This window comes from Eurosta solidaginis, chromosome X, assembly GCF_040869045.1.
Source record: "Eurosta solidaginis isolate ZX-2024a chromosome X, ASM4086904v1, whole genome shotgun sequence".
Taxonomy (NCBI): Eukaryota; Metazoa; Arthropoda; class Insecta; order Diptera; family Tephritidae; genus Eurosta; species Eurosta solidaginis.
The window spans coordinates 143540496-143566143 of NC_090324.1; the positions used below are offsets into that span (position 1 = coordinate 143540496).

The 25648-nt window shown below is 37.6% G+C and overlaps 1 protein-coding gene across 1 annotated transcript; it reads left to right on the forward strand.

The window, feature by feature from the left end:
* Positions 1-12430: 12430 nt before the first annotated feature.
* On the forward strand, positions 12431-24339 carry LOC137235176 (zinc finger protein 736-like). Its single transcript, XM_067758313.1, has 5 exons — positions 12431-12466; positions 12652-13081; positions 13145-13244; positions 20227-20589; positions 20649-24339. Exons 1-4 carry the CDS (start codon positions 12431-12433, stop codon positions 20282-20284), a joined length of 624 nt encoding a protein of 207 aa, XP_067614414.1. The 3' UTR covers positions 20285-20589; positions 20649-24339.
* Positions 24340-25648: the final 1309 nt, after the last annotated feature.

Here is a 25648-nt window from a genome sequence, read left to right on the forward strand (position 1 = left end):
TGTCAGAAATGTCGACACAGATTACATCGAAGATTGAAACACAAGAAACGCGTATGGTAGAAATGTCGACACAGATTACATCAAAGATGGAGACACAACTGAAAGAACAAGAGGCACGCATAACAGTACAACTCGAAGCGCAAGAGGCGCGTATATCATCAAAACTCGAAGCACGTATGGACGAGAAAATAACGCAGTTTGAGGAAAAAATCGAAGCCGAGGTGGATGCTTTGAGAGGTCGTATACAAGAGTTGCAATTAAACCGCCCAGCTGTTTCAGCAAGCAATCCAAAGGTAAAAACACCATCCTTTGACGGTTCTGTTCCTTTCCAGGTTTTTAAGCTACAATTTGAGAAGACGTCGGCAGCCAACAACTGGAATGCTGAAGATAAAGTTGCAGCTCTGTTCGTGGCATTGAAAGGGCCAGCAGCCGAAATCCTACAGACGATTCCCGAAGGAGAGCGGAACAACTATGAAGCATTGATGGCCGCTGTCGAGAGACGTTATGGAAGCGAGCATAGAAAACAGATATTCCAAATTGAGTTGCAAAACCGCTACCAAAAAGCAAATGAGACATTGCAGGAGTTTGCTTCAGATATTGAAAGATTGGCTCATCTTGCAAATGCCGACGCACCCGTGGAATACACTGAAGGGGTAAAAATCCAGAGTTTCATAAATGGCATACGGGACGTGGAAACGAAGCGAGCTACATACGCAAACCCAAAGCTGACATTTGCTGAAACGATATCACATGCATTGACTCAGGAAACGGCCTCACTATTGAGTAAACCAGCATACAAAGCTCATCGTGTGGAAGTGGACAGACCAGAATGGGTAGACACAATTTTGGAAGCACTGAAGGGATCACAACAGAAAAATGCCGGAGTTATTAAATGTTTCAAGTGCGGCAACCCAGGTCATATTGCACGACATTGCAGCACCGGTCCCAATAGCTCCAACAATGTGGGTGGCCGTAAACGCAGAGCTGAAGGAGATGAGCAAATCTCCAAGTCCACTCAATCGTTAAACTAAAGCGAGTCAGCCGCAAGGGGCGACAGCTGGCTCCCTCAATTGAATGCCCCATAATCTCTATCTCACAAATTGGAAGAAGGTCAAACAATCTTACTGTCGGAGGACATGTGGATGGAAAGGAACGTTTACTGACTGTAGATACGGGTGCATCTCATTCCATCATTCGAGCGGATTTATTCAACAAGAAGATAACACCATTGCATGGAGCAAGATTGCGTACAGCCACTGGAGAAGACAGCACGGTTCTAGGAGAAGTATCATGTGAAGTCGCAATTGGAAACGTCACGGTAGTACACAATTTTATAGTGGCAGAGATTGTTTATGAAATCATAATTGGAGTGGACTTCTTAATCGACCAGGGCATCAAGATCGACATGCAAAGCAAGACGATGCGATATAAGAACATGGATGTACCACTTAATTTCGGCTACGAGAGAGGCTACAGCAGTAAACGAGTGCTACGAGAGAGTCAGCGAATACCACCAAAATCCGAAGCAGTCATCTGGGCAAAGGTTGATGGAGGTTGTGGGACAAACAAATTGTGGGTTGTCGAAGCAGCAAACAAATCAGCACTGAACATACTTGTAGGAAAAACCCTGGCTATGACAAAACAAGATGGACGTGTTCCGGTAAGAGTACTCAATGAGTTCAATTCACCACTCAAACTGACAAAAGGAGCTATTTTGGGAAGATGCCAAGAGGCTGAAGTAGTTATTAACTGTGAACAGCTCCAGGAACACGTTTCAGCTAGTAATACTAATCTTTCAAATGACATCACGGCATGGACGCAGGGGCTAGAGGAAGCATATCAGAGTAAGGCAAAACAACTGCTCCTAAAGTACGCGAACATATTTGACCAGGATGGTTCTAAACCAGGCCGCACCAACGTTGTGAAACATCAAATTGACACTGGAGATGCGAGGCCGATCCGTCAAGCTCCCCGTAGTGTTCCACTGGCGAAGCGGGAAGTTGTGAGTCAAATTATACAAGAAATGAGCGACATCGGCGTCATCGAACCATCAGCTAGTCCCTGGAGCTCACCGGTAGTACTTGTAAAGAAGGATGGAAAAATGAGGTTTTGCGTGGACTACCGGAAGTTGAATGACGTTACGAAAAAGGATAGCTACCCATTGCCAAGAATTGACGACACTCTGGACTCGCTCTCTGGTACGAAATGGTTTTCCACACTGGACTTGAAAAGCGGCTACTGGCAAGTGGAGGTAAAGGAGGAAGACAAAGAGAAAACAGCCTTCAGCGTCGGAGATGGTCTTTGGCAATTTACAGTAATGCCCTTTGGACTATGTAATGCACCAGCTACTTTCGAGAGACTCATGGATCAGGTATTGAAAGGACTACATTGGAAAACATGCTTGGTGTACCTGGACGACATCATCGTATTGGGCAAGAATTTCGATGAACATCTTAAGAACTTGGAGGAAGTTTTCCAAAGAATAGCTGGCGCTGGTCTGAAGTTAAGTCCCAAAAAGTGTGCGCTGTTTAAAAAGGAAGTAAATTATTTGGGTCACAAGGTAACGACAGAGGGCATCTGCACTGCGAACGAAAAGATAGAGGCTGTAAAGGATTGGCCAAGACCACAGAACCTACATGAATTAAGAAGTTTCCTTGGGCTGTGCACATATTACCGCCGATTTGTACAAAATTTTTCCAGCGTAGCCCATAGCCTCCATGAGCTTACAAGAAAAAATAAAGCTTTTGAATGGAAGAAGGAGCAAGAAGTGGCTTTCCAAACATTGAAGGAGCGTTTGTGCACTGCCCCAATGTTAGCATATCCGATTCCAGGAGCAACATTTATTCTAGATACAGATGCAAGTGGATATGCTATAGGAGGCGTTTTATCACAACTGGTCGATGGACAGGAGAAGGTAGTTGCATATTACAGCCGTTCGATTGGAAAACCAGAGAGGAACTACTGTGTTACGCGGAGAGAGCTGTTGGCATTGGTAGACTGCATTAAACATTTTCACAAATACCTCTACGGCCAGCGATTCCGTGTCAGGACAGATCACGCAGCGTTGAAATGGCTTCTGCAGTTCCGTAATCCGGAAGGACAATTGGCACGGTGGATCGAGCAACTACAAAGTTACGACTTTTCCATTGAGCATCGAAAAGGTAGTACCCATGGAAATGCTGATGCAATGCCACGAAGACCATGTAGTTTGGAATGCAAGCACTGTTCAAAAGCCGAGGCTAAAGAAGACATTATAGATGTCCGGCTAATGAATATAACATGTACAGATGAATGGGACAAGGAACAGCTAAGAAAGTGCCAGCTAGAAGATGCAGATCTGTCACGTGTTATGCAAGGGCTCGAACGAAATGAAAGACCAAACAGAGAAGAGATGTCAGCAGAGAGTCCCATTGCGAAGTCATATTGGGCACAGTGGAACAGTTTATAATTGATATCCGGTTGCCTTCATCGAGTATGGGAGAGTGAGGATGGTAAATACAAGAATAAACTGATAGTTGTTCCCAGAAAGAGGATTCCTGACGTGCTCAGCGAGCTGCATAATGGTCCAAGCGGAGGTCATCTTGGAATCACGAAGACGCTCGAGAAGATTAAACAGAGATTCTATTGGGTTGGTTGCCGTCAGTCGGTCACTGAGTGGATTGCGAACTGCGAGGTTTGCAGCAGAGCGAAAGGGCCCAGAACACGAAGTCATGGCCAGATGAAGCAATATAACTCAGGTGCGCCATTTGAAAGGATCGCCATGGATGTCGCAGGTCCATTTCCTACTAGTAACCGCGGAAACAAATACGTACTGGTGGTTATGGATTATTTCAGTAAATGGCCAGAGGTATACCCAATCCCAAACCAAGAAGCAGAAACAGTAGCAGAAGTGGTTAAAAACGAATGGGTTGCAAGGTATGGTGTACCAATGGAGTTACATTCAGACCAAGGCAGGAATTTCGAATCAGCTGTGTTCCAGGAAATGTGTAAGTCATTGGGCATTCGAAAAACACGGACAACTACATTGCATCCTCAATCCGATGGTATGGTAGAACGATTCAATAGAACATTGGAGGAGCACTTAAGGAAAGTAGTAGACAAGTACCATAAAGAATGGGATACCCGCATACCATTATTCTTGATGGCTTACCGATCAGCAGTGCATGAGACAACGGGCCAAACCCCTGCAAAAGTAATTTTTGGCAATGACCTTAGACTGCCAGCTGATTTGAAGTTTGGGATAGATGCCAATGCGGAGAGAAATGTCAGGAAATCCACTAGTGATTTGGAAGAAGAGCTAAGAGAAATACATGATCTGATAAGGCAACGAACAAAGATTATGAGTGAAAAGATGAAGGCCAGATACGATAAAGCAATTAATTCAGAAGGTTTTCAGGAAGGAGATTTGGTGCTGTTATACAACCCACAACGTAAAAAAGGTTTGTCCCCGAAATTGCAGTGTAATTGGGAAGGCCCATACAAAGTTGTAAAACGGATCAACGATGTAGTGTACCGCATACAAACCATCGGTAAACCACGAACCAAAATGAAAGTGGTCCATTTGGAAAGGCTGGCAATGTTTAGATCGAGAGATTTGTCTGATCGGGACGATCAGACTTAGGTGGAGGGCAGTGTTACGGATATTACCACCCCTAAGTTATCCCATCACTAAGGCGATGCTAAGGCCATGCCAAGCAGTATTTACGTTAATAATCAAATCAAGTATACACATATATAAGGCAGCCCAGAGAGATGTCACACACAGATGCATTTACTTATACGGCTATGTGCGCGCGAGAGACTGTAAACTACAAACATTCACATCAATAATTCAATCTTTATGTGTTTACATAAACGAATAAATAATTGCATCTACACATATGTACGTATACGAGCAGCGGAGCGGCAATGCACAAACACATGCATATATCTTATCTCAGTGGTCACAAGAGAGGGCAATAATTTGTGCACGTAGTTGTGGTTGGCGATTTTGTAGCCGAAACAACTAGTAACTTCTGGAAATCGAAGAGCCTAGAAGTATGCAGCGTAAACTATAAAAGCAGTGCAGGCGAGTAAGAAGTAATTCAGTTTGATTTGAATTGTCAAGCAGTTACGAGTAAGACGATATCTAGCGAGCAATAGCACTTTTATTTTGAAAGTCAGTTTCCTTTAAGCTATCAGTTTGGTTATTAAGCTATTCGTTGCACAGTTTGAGTGTTATTGTGAAGTATTTTAATAAAGACCATTTTTCCATTTTCAATATTGGAGTTATTTATTCAACAGTTTAGCGATACGATCCTAGCAAAAGGGCAAATAAGAGGATTTGCAGGAAATTCGTTACAATATCACAGTTTAGTGATTTATTGGAAGAGTATCAACTATCAACCCTGGCTCCTTTATGACTGGGAGTCCCGATTATGTCTATTTTGTTAAAGTTGCTGCCACGTATTAGTTCGTGGGATTCAGAATATATTAGTTTTTTTTTGATTTTGGGGTGGATTTGGATTGCTAGGTTGTCTGTAAAAATTGCAACCTAGTTGTTATTGTAGGATTTGCAAAGCATTTTTGGTGAGGTTTAATATGAGGGGACGTCCGTCCTTGTTTGTATGGCTAAGATATCCTCATTTAATGCATTTGCGTAGAATTTTTCTTTTATTTTAGCCATTTTTTCCAGAGCATCCCCTAGGTGCTCTCACTCCCTCCTTTTGTAGACTATGGAGAAGATCATTAAACAGCTTTTCTATTTCTATAACTCGTTTCTTCAGGTATTCTGTTGTGTTGTATACTGGTTCTGTTTTGTTTTTTTCCCTAAGTTTTGTGGACGGTCTGTTGAGCTTTGATTCATTGTTTGTTTTTTGAGCTATTGTGTTGTCCTAACTTTTGTGAGCTTTCTGTTTACTGTGAGGTCCCTATCCATTGTATTGTGTGATGTATCTGGCAGATAGGGAAAATATGTGTCGTCGACTGCCAGTAGTAAAAATTGGTTGGATCTGTCCGAGAAATATGTGTCCAGAGTTTCGCGTCTAGTGATGCCGAACATTTCAATTTGTCCGTTGAAATGTATTCGGTACTTGAGAAAAGAATGCATTTTTGTTCGCAGTTGTCGTTGCTGCATTGGGGGAGGCCGCACTTGATGCAGCGTTTCTTGGATTTACATGAGTTTTGAACATGGCCAAGCCTACCGCAGTTTAGACATTGGCGTAAGGGGGGAACAAATAAGGCAACTGGAATTCTGGCATAATCCAGTGTAATGATGCTTGGTATGTCGTTTCCAATAAAGCCTAATTTAACTGTTGTTGTCGGTAGAAGTGTATTTTGAGTGTGGTTTTTGCGCATAAAACGCTGAACTGAGTTAATTGGTATGTGGGATTGTATGTGTAGTTTTAATTCTTCCTCATCGTAAGTTTTTGGAATGCTTCTAATGACTCCATAGCAGGGACGGAAAATAATAATTATTTTTTTTCGGAGTCGAAAAAGTCCTGGTCAAAAAATTGTCCTAGGTGAAAATGTTTGAGTGCCCAGGTATCCCTATAGTAATATCATGTCGAATCATGCATCCTTTTTATTTTTCGAACTTTTTCCATAAAAGTCCATATATAAAAGTAAAATCTGTATTTTTATTTTTTAAGTCCGATAGAACTAGTTAAACTCGGACTTTTAAAAATAAAAGTCCCGAAATAAAAGTTAAATCAAGACTTTTATTTTTTAAGGCCGAAATAAAAGTCCCACTTGATAACAAAGAAACGACTTATCCGAATTAAAAAAATTTGGTACCAATCAATTTTCCTGGATTCCTAAAATTTAAAACCTCACGGACTTTTGAAAATTTCTGTTAATAATACTAGAAATTTATCATAAACAAACTAGATCGAAAATAAATGGTGAACTTGCAGTGGATTTTTGCAATAAATTTTGTTCCAATACAACTATTAGAGTGAAAATTGGTAAACCGCATTCTGCTATGATAGGAAAGCTTTCCAAAAAAAGAAATGGTCGTAATCGGTCTGTAGCCACGCCCCTTTCTGTATATAGAAATTTCCGCGCAGAACATGCGATATTTGAGTATCTAAAGAAGCCACGTTATTTAAATTTGGCACGTAAATTACTGACATTGCATGTAGTTGATCCACATAATTTTTTTGGACAATGGGCGTGGCACTAACTACTTTCCAAACAAGATGTGTTGGACTTTCAAATGCGATAAATCGTACATACTTTGAGCAATATTTTTGCAAATTGGTAAGCGAACTTCATATTTGTATTTGTACATGCCGACGGAAAAAGTTTTAAAATCGAATTAAAGTCACACCCACTTGTATATAAAAATATCAAAACTGGCTACTTGAATTCATTGCTAAGTACGTGAATATGTCGGAGTTATTTCGGGACTATTGCGGAATCATTTGGGGATCCTTCCGGTATCATTCCTGGATGACTTTCGGGATCCCGTCAGGGTCATTTCGGGACTTTTTCGGGATAATTTGGGGATCCTTCCGCCATAATTTCTGGATAATTTTCGGGATCCGTCCGGGATTCCGTGAAGATTATTTCGGGACTTTTTCCGGAGTATTCCGGTATCATTTATGGATGGTTTTCGGGATCCCGTTAGGGTAATTTCGGGACTATTTCGGGAGGATTTGGGGCCCTTCCGGCATAATTTCTGTATTGTTTTCGGGATTTGTCCGGGATCCCGTCGGGATCATTTCGGGACTATTTTGATATAATTTTGGGACACTTCCGGAATCATTTAAGGACACTTCGAAACCGGTAGTTCAGCACACATGATTTTTTAAATTATGAGCTTTTATGGCCATGGATTTGCTGCAAATTATTCGCAATTAAAGTTCGGTATGTTTTATTTTTAATATCTAACACAGCTTTTTTGTTCTATTTTTGATTATTTTAAATGAATGCTGTAACGAACTATTATAGCTATACCCTGCAAAAATCGTGTGACCAAAAACGCACACAGCCACACGAATTTTTGACAGGGGTGACGATTTGGAATGAAAAATTGTGCAAATAAAATAGCATGCTGACAAATTTTGCTTTCCCACAATGTATCGTGCTCTCTCGCACCTATTATTTTCATAGGGATAGCAAAATACGTCATTTTTGCGTGCCAAATTCCGCCATTTATAATTCTGCAGAAAAGTGGAACATTTTTTCAATTTGTGTGATTTACATTTTGCAGAAATTAATATACGCATTCTTTAATATTTTTTGGTCTACTAAAGTGTGTTTTAGCAAAAAAAAACTCATATCAATGTGTGCATGTTTATAAAGACAGAAAGTGAAATATGTAATTGCATAGTATAAATAATCGTGAGCAGTTCTAATGCAGAATAGTAAATTTTGATTTCCACATACATACAAGAAAAAAATTCTTGTTACCATTAAGATTTATTATCCAAAATTGAAAAAAAAGATTAGAAAATTCGGTGTAAAAAAACGGCTATGTGTGCAATAAAATAGCCTCTCTTGTTGAGATACCCCTCTCTGCAGCAGCAAAGTGAACCCAAACAGTGTAGGTCGTGGTGGTTGTTGTTCGTGGTCCTCATCAACTGTACCAGGTGGGGCAATGACGCCACATCGAGTTATACCAAGGTATATACCACAACAGCAACCGGGTTGTTGTTGTTGTTGTAGCGATAAGGTTGCTCCCCGAAGGCTTTGGGGAGTGTTATCGATGTGATGGCCCGACCATCTCGGGAACGATTCATGTGGCCACATTAAACCTTCAGGCCATCCCCTCCTTCCCCAACCTCAAGTTCCATAAGGAACTTAGGGTCGCCAGAGCCTCGTCTGTTAGTGAAACAGGATTCGCCGCGGACAGGTGAGGTTGACAATTGGGTTTGGAGAAGCTATATGTTGCGCTGGCAACCTGCAGGGTTGCGCTACACAGCCCCTTGAATCTGGTATTTTAGTCGCCTCTTACGACAGGCATACCTACCGCGGGTATATTCTGACCCCCCCCCCCCCCTAACCTTCTGGGGGAACAGCAACCGGGTAATGCAAGGCTACGATAGCAGCTGCAACAACCTCCCAAGGCTGGCTATCATCGTTGATTTATAAAAAAAAACAGTGTTGTGCATCTGTAATGCTTAAATATTTCCTCTGTTGAAACAGTTTCCACGATTCACTGTTCAACGAAAGCAGCAGTCAGCGTATGCCACCACCGAACAGCTGATAACAAAAAATTGGATGCACAGCAGTTTAAAGCCAAAATGGAAGTTGAGGAAATATCTGAAAATAAGGTAAATATATGTTTCGCGTTATTAACAAACTCGCCCTAAATTTTATGAATTACGAACGACAAAGCACCCGAACGTGTGATCAAAGAAAGCACTACAGAAATTATTGCCGGCGGGGCCGTATTCTACAATCCAGTACATGAATTTAATCGTGATTTAAGTATTTCAGTACTTAATGTATACTCAAAGCGGTTTATAAGAGAGCGGGAAGCGGCGGCGCATAAAAATCCACAAAATACAAAGGAAACAAGCAATGCTAATGACAAGGAACCATGCACGGCTGGTGTTGTAAAATACGACGATGGACTGCGAATATTGGAAACGCTTGCTGCAGGAGGTTTAGGTAGCATAAGTTATGCAAAAGAAGTAGCAGGCGTGCGTGAAATTGTTGCAAATGATCTATCTAAGGTGGCAGTAGATTCCATTAGCGTAAATATGCGACACAATGGAGTGGAACATTTAATTGTGCCAAGCGAAGGGGATGAAATGTAGGTTTGATATACGAATCAATAGCTAGTGATTTAACTGTAATAATCAATAATAAAATTCGCAATAGGACTCTCATATACCTTTCAACTTCATATGAGAAGCGTTTCGATGTTATAGACCTAGATCCTTATGGTTGTCCGAATCGGTTTCTGGATGGCGCTATACAATCACTGACGAGTGGGGGTTCATTACTTGTAACTGCGAATGATATGGCTGTGCTGGCAGGCAATACGCCTGAAGCCTGCAATGCCAAATATAGTTCTGTGCCTTTGCGTATGAAATGCTGCCATGAGATGGGATTGCGTATACTATTGCATTGCATTGAAACGCACTCTAATCGTTATGGAAAATATATTGAGCCACTTTTGAGCATTTCTGCCAATTTTTATATACGCGTATTTGTGCGTATGCATAGTAGTCAAGCGAAGTGTAAATATAGCATGAGGTTGGTATACAGCATTTTGGCCTTTTACCACAATCCAATTACTTACCATATCTTTATATTATGAACACAGCAAACAATGAATGGTATTTCAATGCACTTGTTGTGATACCTATACGCTACAGCCTATGGGTATTGTAAAAAGCAAGATCTCAGATAAAGGCAATGCGGAAGTAAAATTCGGTATACCAACTGGACCAAATGTTAATACAAATTGTGCGCATTACGGTGATAAACATCATGTAAGTTTCAACTATCCCACTTAAGTATTTAAACTCGAATAAATCAAATTATTTCCTTCTTACTTAATTGGTGCTTAACCGTTTAAACGGTTATGTCCGTTCAAAAAGGCTCGTCAGTCGCTTTTTCAGAGGGTTATAGATGGGCGGTCCACTTTGGTCGCATCCCATACATGATCCAACGTTTGTTGAAGAATTGCTACAAATCATAGAAGAAAAACCGCTAAGTGATTTGGACACACAACGTCGTTTAAAAGGTGTGTTATCGCCGGTATGCCTGAACTTGTATTGGGTACATGAGTTTTTATGTAAAAAATATTCATCATATCCAACATCAATACCTCGCATTCAATTGTGGACGCTGTACGCACTACATTGGGTTCACGTAATATGGACAAGCATATTGTTGATTCCAGTGGTAAGGCCACAATTTCAAATGATGGGGCAACCATTAAGAAACTATTGGATAAAATAATAACACAACGTAGCGTGCTCAAGAGGTATAAGCTTATCTGGAAAAGATATTTCGTAACGAAAACCCTGGAAGATTACCGCGCCTTGTCTGCTGTGTTTCAACAAAATATAACTTGGATGTTTGTTGCTCTTTTTCAATTTTCCTGAATACAAATGTCTGGATTGGAAAAATTTCAAGCAAATAAAGCTTGGCGTGCAAAAGTCAAGAAATTACGTGTCATGCAACGGTAAATGCTTATAAATATATCATTAAAATTGTATGCTTGTTTATGATGAGCCATTCGAGTGAGCATGGAGATGGATGTTTTAAATACTGTAGAGTAAATTGGCTTACTATATAAGAATTTGAAATTTTTCCAAATCTTTGACTAAAAAGTAGCTACCAGCTTGTAGAACTTTATTACTTTACTTTTAAAAAGATAAATCACTTTAGCATGGTAATATATACCTATTATTAAAAATTAATACAAACAATATCTTCAACATTTTTTTCTCGATTCACGAACACATTTAGAAAGGCTACAACGCCTGCTAAAGAGCCGGTATCTTGCCAACGCTTTAGGTTGGATTTAGAGGAGGATCTACAAACTTTGCTAGAAGCACGCGCAGCTCCTCGTGTAGCGAATGTGGATCAACACGAAAGTAACTTTGCTGTTAGCGGAAATGCAATGAACAAAATATTTGAAATGGAGGATGAAAATAAATCCAACAATGCAACACTATAAAGAGGATTCCTTATAATTTTTCAACTAAGGCATCTTGTGACGAAACTATATTCGAATGCCAACAGCAGCGCACGTCTGATAAAAGTTTTATGGCTTTGGAAAAAATGTGTGATAAAACAGCATCCGATCCTGACAGCACACTATTTAAGTACATACATAGCGAGAACAAGGATATGGTTAAAGAAGATGCTAAAAAGCACAGCGCCGATGGAAACTATTTTAAAATCCCTTGTAAACAAGGTAAGTGAATATACAACATATTGAAAGTTGATAAGATTGCGTGGTATAAATTTAATAATATAATCTTAGAACTACAAGAAATAGATGAAGAAGCACAATCACTGCAACGTCTATTGCATGACTTATATAAAAAAAGATATAAAAGCAACAAGTGGTATAAATCCTAGAAAGCTTCTAGTATTTGCCAAGAGGACGGAGTTGTTTTATAACATAGGTCCTGGTTTTTGATAGGATTTTTCAATTTGGTCGTAAAATAAACTTCTGGTAGCACTACTGACTAATTCTGCCTATGTGAGGTCCGCCTGCAAAATCACAATTAAATCCATGCAAAAACTCTTTATACACAAAATGTTTTCCTGTGTACAACAACATTACAACAACCACAAAATTGTCTGTCTTCAGATTATTGTTTGTGGAGGTCAATACGCGTCGTTTGACACCACTCCCGATATTTTTCAGAATTTCAAAACGCCATACCTGAGCATAAATTCAATACATTTTTACGTGAGATAATAAATTATATACTTGTTTTACTTTATTATCTATATAATATACAGGCACCTTCGAATGCATCGTCTCAATAACTGTGAAGATAAGCCTTACGTATGTCCCTACTGTTCACTGAGATATACTAACAATCCTGCCCTGGTCAAACACAAAGAAACTCATGAAGGGGTCAAGCGACAACCGTGCGATATTTGTGGTAAAAATATTGTGGTATTGCATTTAAAAACACACAAACTAATTCATAGTAATGAAAAGCCGCATAAATGTAAATTTTATAAAAGGCGGAAGGTTATAATACAGACATCATCTTAACGTACCTTAATTTATTTCAACTTTTCATTTTGGTTCCGTTAAAAAGCTTTACCTACGCTCTAAATCTACGCCGTCATATACGTACTCATACCGGTGGAAAACCATACAAATGCGAATACTACGAATGCACCTTTGCTGTAAGCGGTCCAGTGCTGTCGCATTTACGTACACATCTGGGCAAAAATATTCATAGATGTGAGTTTTGCCCATCAACTTTTCCTCACTTTACGGAGTTACGTACGCATTTAACTACGCACAAAGACGAAGATCCAGAAACGCGGGAGCGAAATATGACAGCCTTAAAGGAGGAGGAGGCTAAATTAAAGCAAAATTTGGCCACTAAAATTCAGCAGCCGCCAAAACCCAAACGAAAATATACGTGCAATTTCTGCAACAAGGGTAAAGGTTTATAAGACAGTGTGATTGTAAATGATATTCATTTTACTGATTGTTAATTCACAGATTTTACAACTTCATCTAAGCTAAAGCGCCATATACGTATGCATACCGGCGAGCGACCATACTCGTGCTCAGAGTGTGGGAAATCATTCTCATTGAAATCGTAAGAATATACAATAGGGTTCAGAGTTTGAACGGCCGGCAGTTAAAAATGGATTTATTTTAAAAGTTAATAAAAAAACCTTATATCTAAACATATCCGTAAAACGAAAGACACAAAAAGAAAAGCTCAGTAAAAATGGGACAACTAAATGAAACCTTATATCCATATCGCCTGCTGATTGGAATATCACCCGGTTGTTGTTGTAGCAGTTAGGTGGGGCGAAGCACTGCTACAACAATATCACCCGGTATCGGGTGCCGTTTCGAAAAGCACCTTTCTCAGAAAAAATTTGAATAACCCCGTATATTAGAAAAGCCCTATCACAGAATTCGGTTGAAGAATGCCCTAACTCAGATTTGGCTTCAAAAATGACCGATCTGAGCTCAAATACAACACATTTTGACAATATCTGGAGTGTTTATGAAACAAATTCTAAGATAGGGCGTTCTTCAAACGAATTCTGAGAACGGAAGTTTTTGAAACGGCAGCCGAGATTTGGTGATATTCCACTCAGCAGCCGATATGAATATATGGTAAGTCTCATTTTTACCGACCTTTCCTTTCCTTTTTAAAAATGTGCTTAACAAAACTTTTTTTTCTTTTAATGCACTCTTAAAATGAATCCATAAGCACTGTAACGTTAACAACTTTTTCATACTTGTTTTTTGATTTGTATTGAGAGTGGCGATTTTAATATTAGATCGGCTAATTTAGACAATTAAAGTAACAAAAATTACTACAAAGCCAAATTTTAGTGAGGACCTCTAGTTTACCATAAAAATATTAAAATTAAAAGTCCCCATCTATCCTATTCGAGCTAAAAAAAATTACTCGACGTCAAAGGTCATTGCCTTAATAGCACCGCAGAAAAATTCCTCCAATTCTTTTCTCCTAGAGAGAACAATAATTGGGGAATAGGAATTTCAAATCTTCGAAGTCAGCTGATTTGCCAATTGAAATTTTGTTGCGTATTTCTATTTTTATAAGCTTTTATTTACTTTCACTTTTGTTGTCTGTAATGGAATCTTGCAAGTTAAATTTGATACACTTCCCGGTGTCCGATTGAGCTGAAATTTTGCACACATATATAACTCCGATGACAATGCAATTTTACTTTGTTAGAATTCGATAAATTAATCGATAACACAGTTATCGGTAAAGATTTGTATTTACTTTGGCATAACAGCCTAAGTCCCATACAAACCCGCCGGTACCTATCCGTGGATTGTGATATTTGGACGTGGTGAATCACGCGTGTCACGCGTGGTGAATCTCAACGCTTGCGAAAAGCGGTGACACAACCCTCTGTTGTATTTCTGTGTATAACCAACATAGCTGAATTTTTAAGGCTGTTTAACCCTGTAATCTTTTCGGTAATTTATTTTGCTTTTGGAAAAATTACCTATTTGAAAAAAGCTGGCTGAAAAATATTGGCATAACAGCTTAAGTTAAATCAAGAATGGAAAATCTTTGGAAAATTTGAGCAGAGGTGGCAATTTCGCGTGTCCGTTGAACGAAATATTGACAATCTGCTGATCATCGCTAAGAAATTAGCGACATTCCATCAACTAAGCAGCACTTTAGCAATACTACTGTTATTATTTGGCCGCTCAAACACACAAATATTAATTGTGCATTAAATCTAAAATATACAAATACACCATAATAATTTACACGGCCAAAGCCATAATAATTCACACGGGTCATCAATTCTTTCTCTGATTCAAAATCTGAACTACCAGCGCTACCGTCAACAGCTCAGTGTCATCATTGCCAGTAGCGCCAATAACACCAAACTCGTTCCTGACACACAAAAGTCGTTTCACTCAATAGCGCAAGTAAAATGTACTACGCACTCACTACTAAGAAGCGTCAAAAATTCGCTTGGAGTAATTTCGTCAATGAGCTACCATTGAGCTGGCACCGCATTGGCGCTGGCGCCATGCAATTTACATCACTAAAATTGCGCGAATGCCCAGGCTCATGACTTTGTTAATCCAGATGGTGAAAACAAACACTCAAAGGAATGCAACCTTGCAAACAACAGCCGTCATTTTCAAAGTGTAAAAATTCTGTGATACAACGAACGCTAACGCGGTTAGGCTCTTATCGGTAAGTGTTGCATACTTTTCTGCGCACTTGATTTTGTTTTACAGATTTTTGGCGATGGAATTTTAGCTAAGCGAAAGTTGGAATATTAGCCGTGTTTTTTTATACACGCGTATAGGTTTACGTTTGCGCGTGAAAAAAAAACGCCTATCCTCGCTTACATAATGCTTACGAGACCCATCTAGCGGCAGTGGTTAAACAACTAGCTACAGCGTGTACCGAAAAGCGGAGACGCGACCCTCTGTTGTATGCCTGTGTATAACATATAGCTAAATCAGTTGCGATGAATTGTGGACACACATAGAATACATAGAATTAGTGTAGGGGGTGAAACAAAAACACATATTTCAGTTACATCTGCGTATAATGCGTATTGAAATTTATTAGTACACATTTTATGCGCAGCAATTTTGCTTCGTATTTCAATGACAAATTTCACACGAAAACAAACCAAACACGAGAATAGTTCGTGAGAGACCGTTTTAGCTTGTATCCATATGCATCATAGCTTATACTTACACAATAATTTTTGTATGTCAACGAATAGATCAGGCTAGCTGCGCTTGGTTGTTTTATACGTACTCATACTCAAATTGCTGCGGATATAATAGAGTATCAAAAAAGTTACCTGATGCCGATCTCTGCCACAGAGAAAATTTGTTGGTTATGAATGTGGATTTTTTCTGATTTATTATTAGTATTTATGACCCAATGCCAAGGTGAGCACGTGCCGAGGGCTGAATGATATGAGGGTGTATAAAAATTTCATATCGCTAACGTTGCGCCTCAGGGTACCAGGGCGAACCCTGTTCTACTGAAGCCCTTATCCCTCTACAATGGACCTCTGGGGGGATGGACCGTTTTTGTCCTACACTCGTGGGAACAAAATGAACAAAAAGAAAGAAACTATTACACAAAGAAAACGACGTTTAGAGAAGCGGAAATTTAAGCGGCAGGAGAAGATTGCTAATTAAAGCGATGCCCACAACCGGCAACGCTTAGAAAAGATAAGTTTAGCAGTCGGAAAGCATAGAGAAAATGAGTCACCAGAACAACGCACAAATAGGCAAGATACGGATAGAATACGTCATCAAGAGGGAAGGAAAAATGAATTACAAGAAGAACACTTGGTCAGACTCGAAAGGAACACAATTAACAGGCAAGTACGTCAGTTAACGCAAACGGGAGAGGAACGCATGGTAAAACGTGGTAGCGTTGAATACTTTAATAACTCGATAAATACATTTTGCGATACAGTGTGTAATATTTGCACGAAGAGATGTTATCCCCAACAAGTGACCAAATATAAAATAAGTGCCACATCTCCTTCTTATCTTCCACGAGAATTGCGCGAGAAGAAAGAATTGTTACTGTGTTGCCGATGTAAAAATCACGTAAGTAAAAGCAACACGTCCGTATCTCCTTCTAGGGCATACTGGAACAGCATGGAACCTGTGCATATTCCAGAAGTTATACTACGATTGTCGCAAACTGAAAAGCGCCTTATTTCTCGAATAATACCGCTTTTAAAAATTATAAAGCTTGACGGCTTATTTGGACAATATGGATTTCGTGGCCAGGCAGTTCTTTTTGCTAAAGATCTTTTCGAGGTTACCGAAAAACTTCCACATATGTTGCCTAGATCTGTGGATAAATGTGGAATTGTTATTGTTACAGAGCATTTGGAGAATTTTAATATTACTCGTGAGTTCTCAGTTTCTCGCGATAATGTGTTCGAGGCTCTGACATGGTTGGTGGCTAATAATCCCTTGTACAAAGATGTCCTTATAGACAACAACGCAAACCTATCGACCGACGATCTGATTTTAGTTTTCGAAAACGCTTGTTCTACATCGCAAACTGTTTTTCAAAACGCGGTCCCTAGCAATAAGGACTTTGTACAAATTAATGACGTTTCTTGTATATTACAGGCATCATGGCATCAAGGAAATGTTGAAGTTTTTACATCGGGATATGCTGGCCTGCAATGCTGTGCTATGACAATGAGTAATATTATAAGAATATCCATTACTCCACCTCAGCAGTGGAGCAAAAATACTCTTGATCAAAACATGGTAGAAGGAGATTCACTGTATGTCAAACCGCGATTATTAAATGTTGAAAATCCTGCAGGTATCCAAATCCAAGAAGACGGTTATTTAGAAATAAGGCATTTCAATTTAGTTAAAGCTAAATTGGAAATATTTGGCCGTGCCTTTGCTTTAGAATATGAGAGTGACAGTTCTTTGTTCGGGAGTTTACGAGATTCGATTAATCGCAACAATATTGGTCTGCCTTTAAAAGATGCTATGTGCAGGCTATTCTTGACACATAAAACAGGTATATTTATAGCTGCCGAAAATCATTTGGGATTATTTGTTATGATCGAAAGTTCTATTTAACTGATTCTCATTCGTGTGGCCCAAAAGGGGCTAGAGCTAATGATGGGAAAGCATGCGTGATTGAATGCACAACAGTCCATGAGTTAGTTCGTTTATGTAAACGAGCTACTACATCGAAAAATGTCCCATATACTTTGACATATGTTGCAGTGACAACTATACCCATCATCAGTCCAAATCACGTACGCATTTACCAAAATTAACAACTAATGAAAATATATCCAATAGCACCGCAATCAACGATGCGTATCTACCTGTACAAACTTCTTTCATGGGTCCGATTGATTGTCATCAACCGGAAGTTGAAGATGAGCTCGAAGTATCTGGTAATATCAATAAAATCATACGCAAAACGAAGGACAACATTGTTAACGTAAACCACGAGCGGAAAGCAGAATAATTATCTTGGTTTTACCTATTCCCCTACGGTGTCAATGGATTAAATGAAGAGACGAGGCAAGTTCTAATATCTCCTCTTGATTACTATCAGTACCGCATTCTTAGCGATGATACTCGATTTCAGAGGAATGATTATTTGTTCTACGCCTTATCAATGTTTGAATTTTATAGAATCAAATCTACGATTGCTGCTTGTGGAAAAAAAATTCAAGGACATAATGGTACGTGTTAAATTTTGATGGTATAGTTTTGATGGTATAATTAAGAACATTTAGGATCTCATTTTCTTGCTATCGCAATGTAACACGCTTTTATTAGAACAATTAGGACTGTGATATAAACTGTAAGCTTTAATAATTTAGGTGTAAAGTTTTAATGTTAAAAAAATATAATTATGGACAATATAGAATTTTTTTGTCGAAGACGAAAAAGCCTAATTATCGTTTAAGCTTACAATGAACTTATAAAGTGTTATATTTCTTTAGAGTCAATTGATTGTTTACTTTTTAGTTAATTTTATTAACCATAATAAAAGCTTATTTTTAAAAAAGTTTTTTTTTCTTTAATTTTATTTGTTAATAAATTAAAAGTTTAGTTATTGTTGCGAATTTGTTTAAAATTGAGAAAAAAAATATAAGCAAAGCAACAGGGAGCAACAAACGAATGATGCAACCATCTTTCACACGTTGTTATTGTAGCAGTGCTTCGCCCCATCCAATAGGTGCGACCGATCACAAATTATCATCAATATCCTCTAACGGGAGTCCAAGGAAACTTGCTGTTTCGACAGGGGGGACCATAATGAAAGGGGTGTTAGAGGCGTTGATTCCACATTACAATTAAAGAGATGGTTGGTGTCATGTGGAGACACATTGCAAGCGGGGCATACATTTTGTATGTCGGGGTTGATTCTGGATAGGTAAGAGTTTAACCTGTTACAGTATCCAGAACGAAGTTGAGCTACAGTGACTCGCTTTTCTCTGGGGAGTATGCGTTCCTCTTCCGCGAGGTTTGGATACTTTTCTTTCAGTACTGGATTCACCGGGCAATTCCTAGCATAACGGTCCGACGCTTGTTTATGGAATTCACCAAGGACCTGCTTGTGTTTTTTCGCTTCATACGGCTGGGTTCTCAGGAGCCATATTTCCTCAAAATGCTTACGGAGATGATTCCTTAGGCCCCTAGGCGGTGCTGGTTGACCAATCAGATGTCTGTTGGGTTGCTCAGGTTTCTGGGTATTCAACAGGAACTGTTTGGTCAGCATAGCATTTCTCTCCCTGATGGGGAGTATTCTCGCCTCATTATGCAGATGGTGTTCTGGGGACATAAGAAGACAGCCCGTGGCAATTCTGAGAGCAGTATTTTGGCAGGCCTGTAGCTTCTTCCAGTGGGTAATTTTTAGGCTTGGCGACCATATGGGTGACGCATAGCACTTAATCGGCTGGCTAATTGCTTTCTGTGTAGTCATGAGCGTTTCTTTATCCTTTCCCCAGGTACTGCCAGCGAGGGATTTGAGGATTTTGGTACGGCTCTGATTTCTCGGAACAATTGCGGCTGGGTGCTCACCAAAATGTAGATCCTGATGAAAGTCACACCCAAAATTTTAAGGTGTAAGACAGTCGGTAGGGTAATGTCATATGGTCGACATTTGGCGCGGCCATGTTTTAAATAAGATCACCGATGATTTGGTTGGTTACAATATCAGGTTTCGCGAGGCGACAAAACTGGAGAGATTGGGGAGATAGCTGTTTATTTTATTACAAAGCTCATCGGTGTAGGAAACAATAGCATAGGTGTAGAAGCAATAGTGACTCCTTCTGGTGGTAAAGGTAGCTATTGATATGTAGAAGTTAAACAGAAATTTGATGAATATGAGTTTTTTTTAAGTTATTGCAAAAAAGCGTTGAGGATTTTTAATATCTTACGAGGTACCTTCGTACATGTTTCTAAGAATGAAGAATGAGACCTATTCAACCTTCGCTATACTTTAACATACGATACTTTACCCCATTTTAACACAACTATCATTTATTGATTTTATTAAATTTTATAAAATGTTTCTTCCTCCACAGTTCCATTTCCGTATTGGATGGTAAATATGGCTTTCGCATTTTCTCCATCAATAACTGACAAGGTGGAAAAAATCTATGCGCGTAAATCGGAACATATCTTGGTCGAGCGTTTCTTCAATAGCTCTCTAGTGGTGATGGTGACAGCAGAAAAACCCAACTGTTTACAAATGTTACAATATATCAATTGCGTCTACGGCTCAAATACCCACAGTATATGAATGAATCGAACGCACCTAATTGTCTGCCTAACGGATAGTATACATATTCATCAAATCGAAAATATTGCATCAAACGAACTGGGTCTGAATACTGAAACAGTACACATGTTCAAAATCGATGAGGAGGCTGTGATGATGGTATAGGGTGAGTTGTTGAATAACATACGAAAACCACTTTAACCCATCTATATATTTGCATTACAGCTAAAGCTTTACAAACAGCAAAAATTGCTGGCGCCAAGCAATTGGAAAAGGCAGTGAAGCATTCATCACACTGTACGGATGTTGTAAAGTTAGAAACTGCTGTTGTAACAGCTGCCACCGACTCTCTACTTCGCCGAGTAACGGCTCGTCCGACTATCTATCGAAGACAGTATAATCATATCTTTTGCCAACACAGGTTAGCGATGTGCTTGCACAGGAAAAGATTTCAATTGGAAAACAAAAACCAATTAAGAGAGTTTATTTATTACTAAAGTATTTACTTTATATCAACAGTATTAATTTAAGTTGCATATCACGTACATATATAATAAGGGATGTGATACGATTGCTGTCGGAATTAGATTTGAAACCAATCAATACTCCTGCTAAGGGTTGTAGTATTATTGCTTGAATAATTAGATTTAGAACAATAATAAGTCTGACTTAATTACAAGTCGTACATTTTTAAATTCATCAATTACGACAGCAATCGGATTCTACGACACCTTTGAATATTCTTGATCTGAAAAAAGAGTATACCTAATCTGAATTTCTACTAAGCTTTCAGTTGTAGATTATTCAAATAATTGGAGTTTTTTCTAAAGCTTAAAATTATTTTCTACTCGCTTAGAAAAGATTTCAATTGGAAAACAAAAACCAATTAAGAGAGTTTATGTTATTATTAAAGTACTTACTTTTCTTTATATCAATTGTATTAATTTAAGTTGCAATATCACGTACATATATAATAAGGGATGTGATACGATTGATGTCGGAATTAGATTTGAAACCAATCAATACTCCTGCTATGGGTTGCAGAATTATTGCTTGAATGATTAGATTTAGAACAATAATAAGTCTGACTCAATTACTAGTCGTACATTTTTAAGTTCATCAATTACGACAGCAATCGGATTCCACGACACCTTTGAATATTCTTGATCTGAAAAAAAAAGAGTAAATCTAATCTGAATTTCTAATTAGCTTTTAGTTGTAGATTTAAATTGATTCAAATAATTGGAGTTTTTTCTAAAGCTCAAAATTATTTTCTGTTCGCTTGGAAAAGATTTCAATTGGAAAACAAAAACCAATAAGACGAGTTTGTTTACTATTAAAATAATTACTTTTCTTTATATCAACTGTATTATTTAAGTTGCAATTTCATGTGCATATATAATAAGGGATTTCGTAATACGATTGCTGTCGGAATTAGATTTGAAACCAATCAATACTCCTGCTAAGGGTTGCAGAAATATTGCTTGAATGATTAGATTTAGAACAATAATAAGTCTGACTCAATTACTAGTCGTACATTTTTAAATTCATCAATTATGACAGCAATCGGATTCTACGACACCTTTGAATATTCTTGATCTGAAAAAAGAGTAAACCTAATCTGAATTTCTACTAAGCTTTCAGTTGTAGATTATTCAAATAATTGGAGTTTTTTCTAAAGCTTAAAATTATTTTCTACTCGCTTAGAAAAGATTTCAATTGGAAAACAAAAACCAATTAAGAGAGCTTATGTTATTATTAAAGTACTTACTTTTCTTTATATCAATTGTATTAATTTAAGTTGCAATATCACGTACATATATAATAAGGGATGTGATACGATTGCTGTCGGAATTAAATTTGAAACAAATCAATACTCCTGCTAAGGGTTGTATAATTATTGCTTGAATAATTAGATTTAGAACAATAATAAGTCTGACTAAATTACAAGCCGTACATTTTTAAATTCATCAATTACGACAGCAATCGGATTCTACGACACCTTTGAATATTCTTGATCTGAAAAAAGAGTATAACTTATCTAAATTTCTACTAAGCTTTCAGTTGTAGATTATTCAAATAATTGGAGTTTTTTCTAAAGCTTAAAATTATTTTCTACTCGCTTAGAAAAGATTTCAATTGGAAAACAAAAACCAATTAAGAGAGTTTATGTTATTATTAAAGTACTTACTGTTCTTTATATCAATTGTATTAATTTAAGTTGCAATATCACGTACATATATAATAAGGGATGTGATACGATTGCTGTCGGAATTAGATTTGAAACTAATCAATACTCCTGCTATGGGTTGCAGAATTATTGCTTGAATGATTAGATTTAGAACAATAATAAGTCTGACTCAATTACTAGTCGTACATTTTTAAGTTCATCAATTACGACAGCAATCGGATTCCACGACACCTTTGAATATTCTTGAACTGAAAAAAAAAGAGTAAATCTAATCTGAATTTCTAATTAGCTTTTAGTTGTAGATTTAAATTGATTCAAATAATTGGAGTTTTTTCTAAAGCTCAAAATTATTTTCTGTTCGCTTGGAAAAGATTTCAATTGGAAAACAAAAACCAATAAGGCGAGTTTGTTTACTATTAAAATAATTACTTTTCTTTATATCAACTGTATTAATTTAAGTTGCAATTTCATGTGCATATATAATAAGGGATGTCGTAATACGATTGCTGTCGGAATTAGATTTGAAACCAATCAATACTCCTGCTAAGGGTTGCAGAATTATTGCTTGAATGATTAGATTTATAACAATAATAAATCTGACTCAATTACTAGTCGTACATTTTTAAATTCATCAGTTACGACAGCAATCGGATTCTACGACACCTTTGAATATTCTTGATCTGAAAAAAGAATAAACCTAATCTGAATTTCTACTAAGCTTTCAGTTGTAGATTATTCAAATAATTGGAGTTTTTTCTAAAGCTTAAAATTATTTTCTACTCGCTTAGAAAAGATTTCAATTGGAAAACAAAAACCAATTAAGAGAGTTTATGTTATTATTAAAGTACTTACTTTTCTTTATATCAATTGTATTAATTTAAGTTGCAATATCACGTACATATATAATAAGGGATGTGATACGATTGCTGTCGGAATTAGATTTGAAACCAATCAATACTCCTGCTATGGGTTGCAGAATTATTGCTTGAATGATTAGATTTAGAACAATAATAAGTCTGACTCAATTACTAGTCGTACATTTTTAAGTTCATCAATTACGACAGCAATCGGATTCCACGACACCTTTGAATATTCTTGATCTGAAAAAAAAGAGTAAATCTAATCTGAATTTCTAATTAGCTTTTAGTTGTAGATTTAAATTTATTCAAATTATTGGAGTTTTTTCTACAGCTTAAAATTATTTTCTGTTCGCTTGGAAAAGATTTCAATTGGAAAACGAAAACCAATCAAGCGAGTTTATTTATTATTAAAATACTTACTTTTCTTTATATGAACTGTATTAATTTAAGTTACAATTTCATGTGCATTATAATAAGGGATGTCGTGATATGATTGCTGTCGGAATTAGATTTGAGACCAATCAATACTCCTGCTAAGGGTTACAATAATAAGTCTGACTCAATTAATAGTCGTACATTTTTAAGTTCTTCAATTACGACAGCAATCGGATCCACGATACCTTTGAATATTCTTGATCTGAATTTCTACTAAGCTTTAAGTTGTAGATTATTCAAATAATTGGAGTTTTTTCTAAAGCTTAATATTATTTTTTTGCTCGCTTAGAAGAGATTGGAAAACAAAAACCAATTAAGCGAGTTTATTTATTATTAAAGTTCTTCTGTTTTATATGAACTGGATTAATATAAGTTCCAATTTCATGTACATATATAATAATATTGAAAATAATAAATATTGAAAATTCAATTTTTTTTGTTCATATTTTATTCATATGGCTGCTCCAGGTAAAGTAAATCTGCAGGTAAAATTCACGTTATATGGCGGTTATATAAATGGTAAAACCGCAGTAAAATTGATTGTCAAATGGCTCGAAAATGTAGAGTGAAATGACGGAAAAATGACCGCCATTTGACGAGCATTGTGACGTGTGTGAGTAGCACAGTGCTATGCTCACATCCTATAAGTGGGAGCGGAATGCACGATCACATTAATAGGAACGAAATGGAAAATTTGGTCACAAAAGTTCATCACGCCCATGCAAACGTGACTATGAATATAACCGCTGCAGAAAGTCACAATGACCGTAAAACGACTAGTAAAATGACGTGGAGCGTTTTTGCAGGGTAACTACACTTTTTGTAATATTTTAACCAGCTAAACACACGAAAAAGCAACACTATTTTCATCTAAAAAAATCTCTTTGGTTTTAGCTAATTGTAGTTTTACTCCTTTGTTCTATGAATAGTAATTCCTTCACCCCTGTCATATCAATTAATTTAACTTAAAAGCTAAATTTTAACTTCTTGGTTAATTATTGAGCTCAAGGCCGCAAAGATAAATAAAACACCATACATTTTGCGTATTATAATTTATATAATTGGTCGATATTTCGGTTTCAATCTGAAACCATCCTCAGGAGTAGAAAAAAACAAAATTACGAATAACAAACATTAGGTATTTGCAGCAAATCCATGGCCATAAAAGCTCATAATTTAAAAAATCATGTGTGCTGAAAATTATGCCGGAAGGACCCCAAAATCATCCCGAAATATTCCTGGAAAAGTCCCGAAATTACCCTAACGGGATCCCGAAAACCATCCAGAAATTATACCGGAAGTGTCCCCAAATGATCCCGAAAAAATCCCGAAATGATCCTGACGGGATCCCGAAAGTCATCCAGGAATGATAACGGAAGGATCCCCAAATGATCTCGCAATAGTCCCGAAATAACTCCGACACATTCACGTACTTAGCAATGAATTCAAGTAGCCAGTTTTGATATTTTTATATACAAGTGGGTGTGACTTTAATTCGATTTTAAAACTTTTTCCGTCGGCATGTACAAATACAAATATGAAGTTCGCTTACCAATTTGCAAAAATATTGCTCAAAGTATGTACGATTTATCGCATTTGAAAGTCCAACAAATCTTATTTGGAAAGTAGTTGGTGCCACGCCTATTGTCCAAAAGAATTATGTGGATCAACTACATGCAATGTCAGTAATTTACTTGCCAAATTTAAATAACGTGGCTTCTTTAGATACTCAAATATCG

Bases quoted from the DNA above. Each gene is read 5' to 3' on its own strand.
- LOC137235176 (XM_067758313.1), top strand. From the start codon at position 12,431: ATGCATCGTCTCAATAACTGTGAAGATAAGCCTTAC. The intron at 12,467-12,651 runs GTATGTCCCTAC...ATTTTATAAAAG, and splicing joins ACTGTGAAGATAAGCCTTAC to GCGGAAGGTTATAATACAGA. The intron at 13,082-13,144 runs GTAAAGGTTTAT...GTTAATTCACAG, and splicing joins GTGCAATTTCTGCAACAAGG to ATTTTACAACTTCATCTAAG.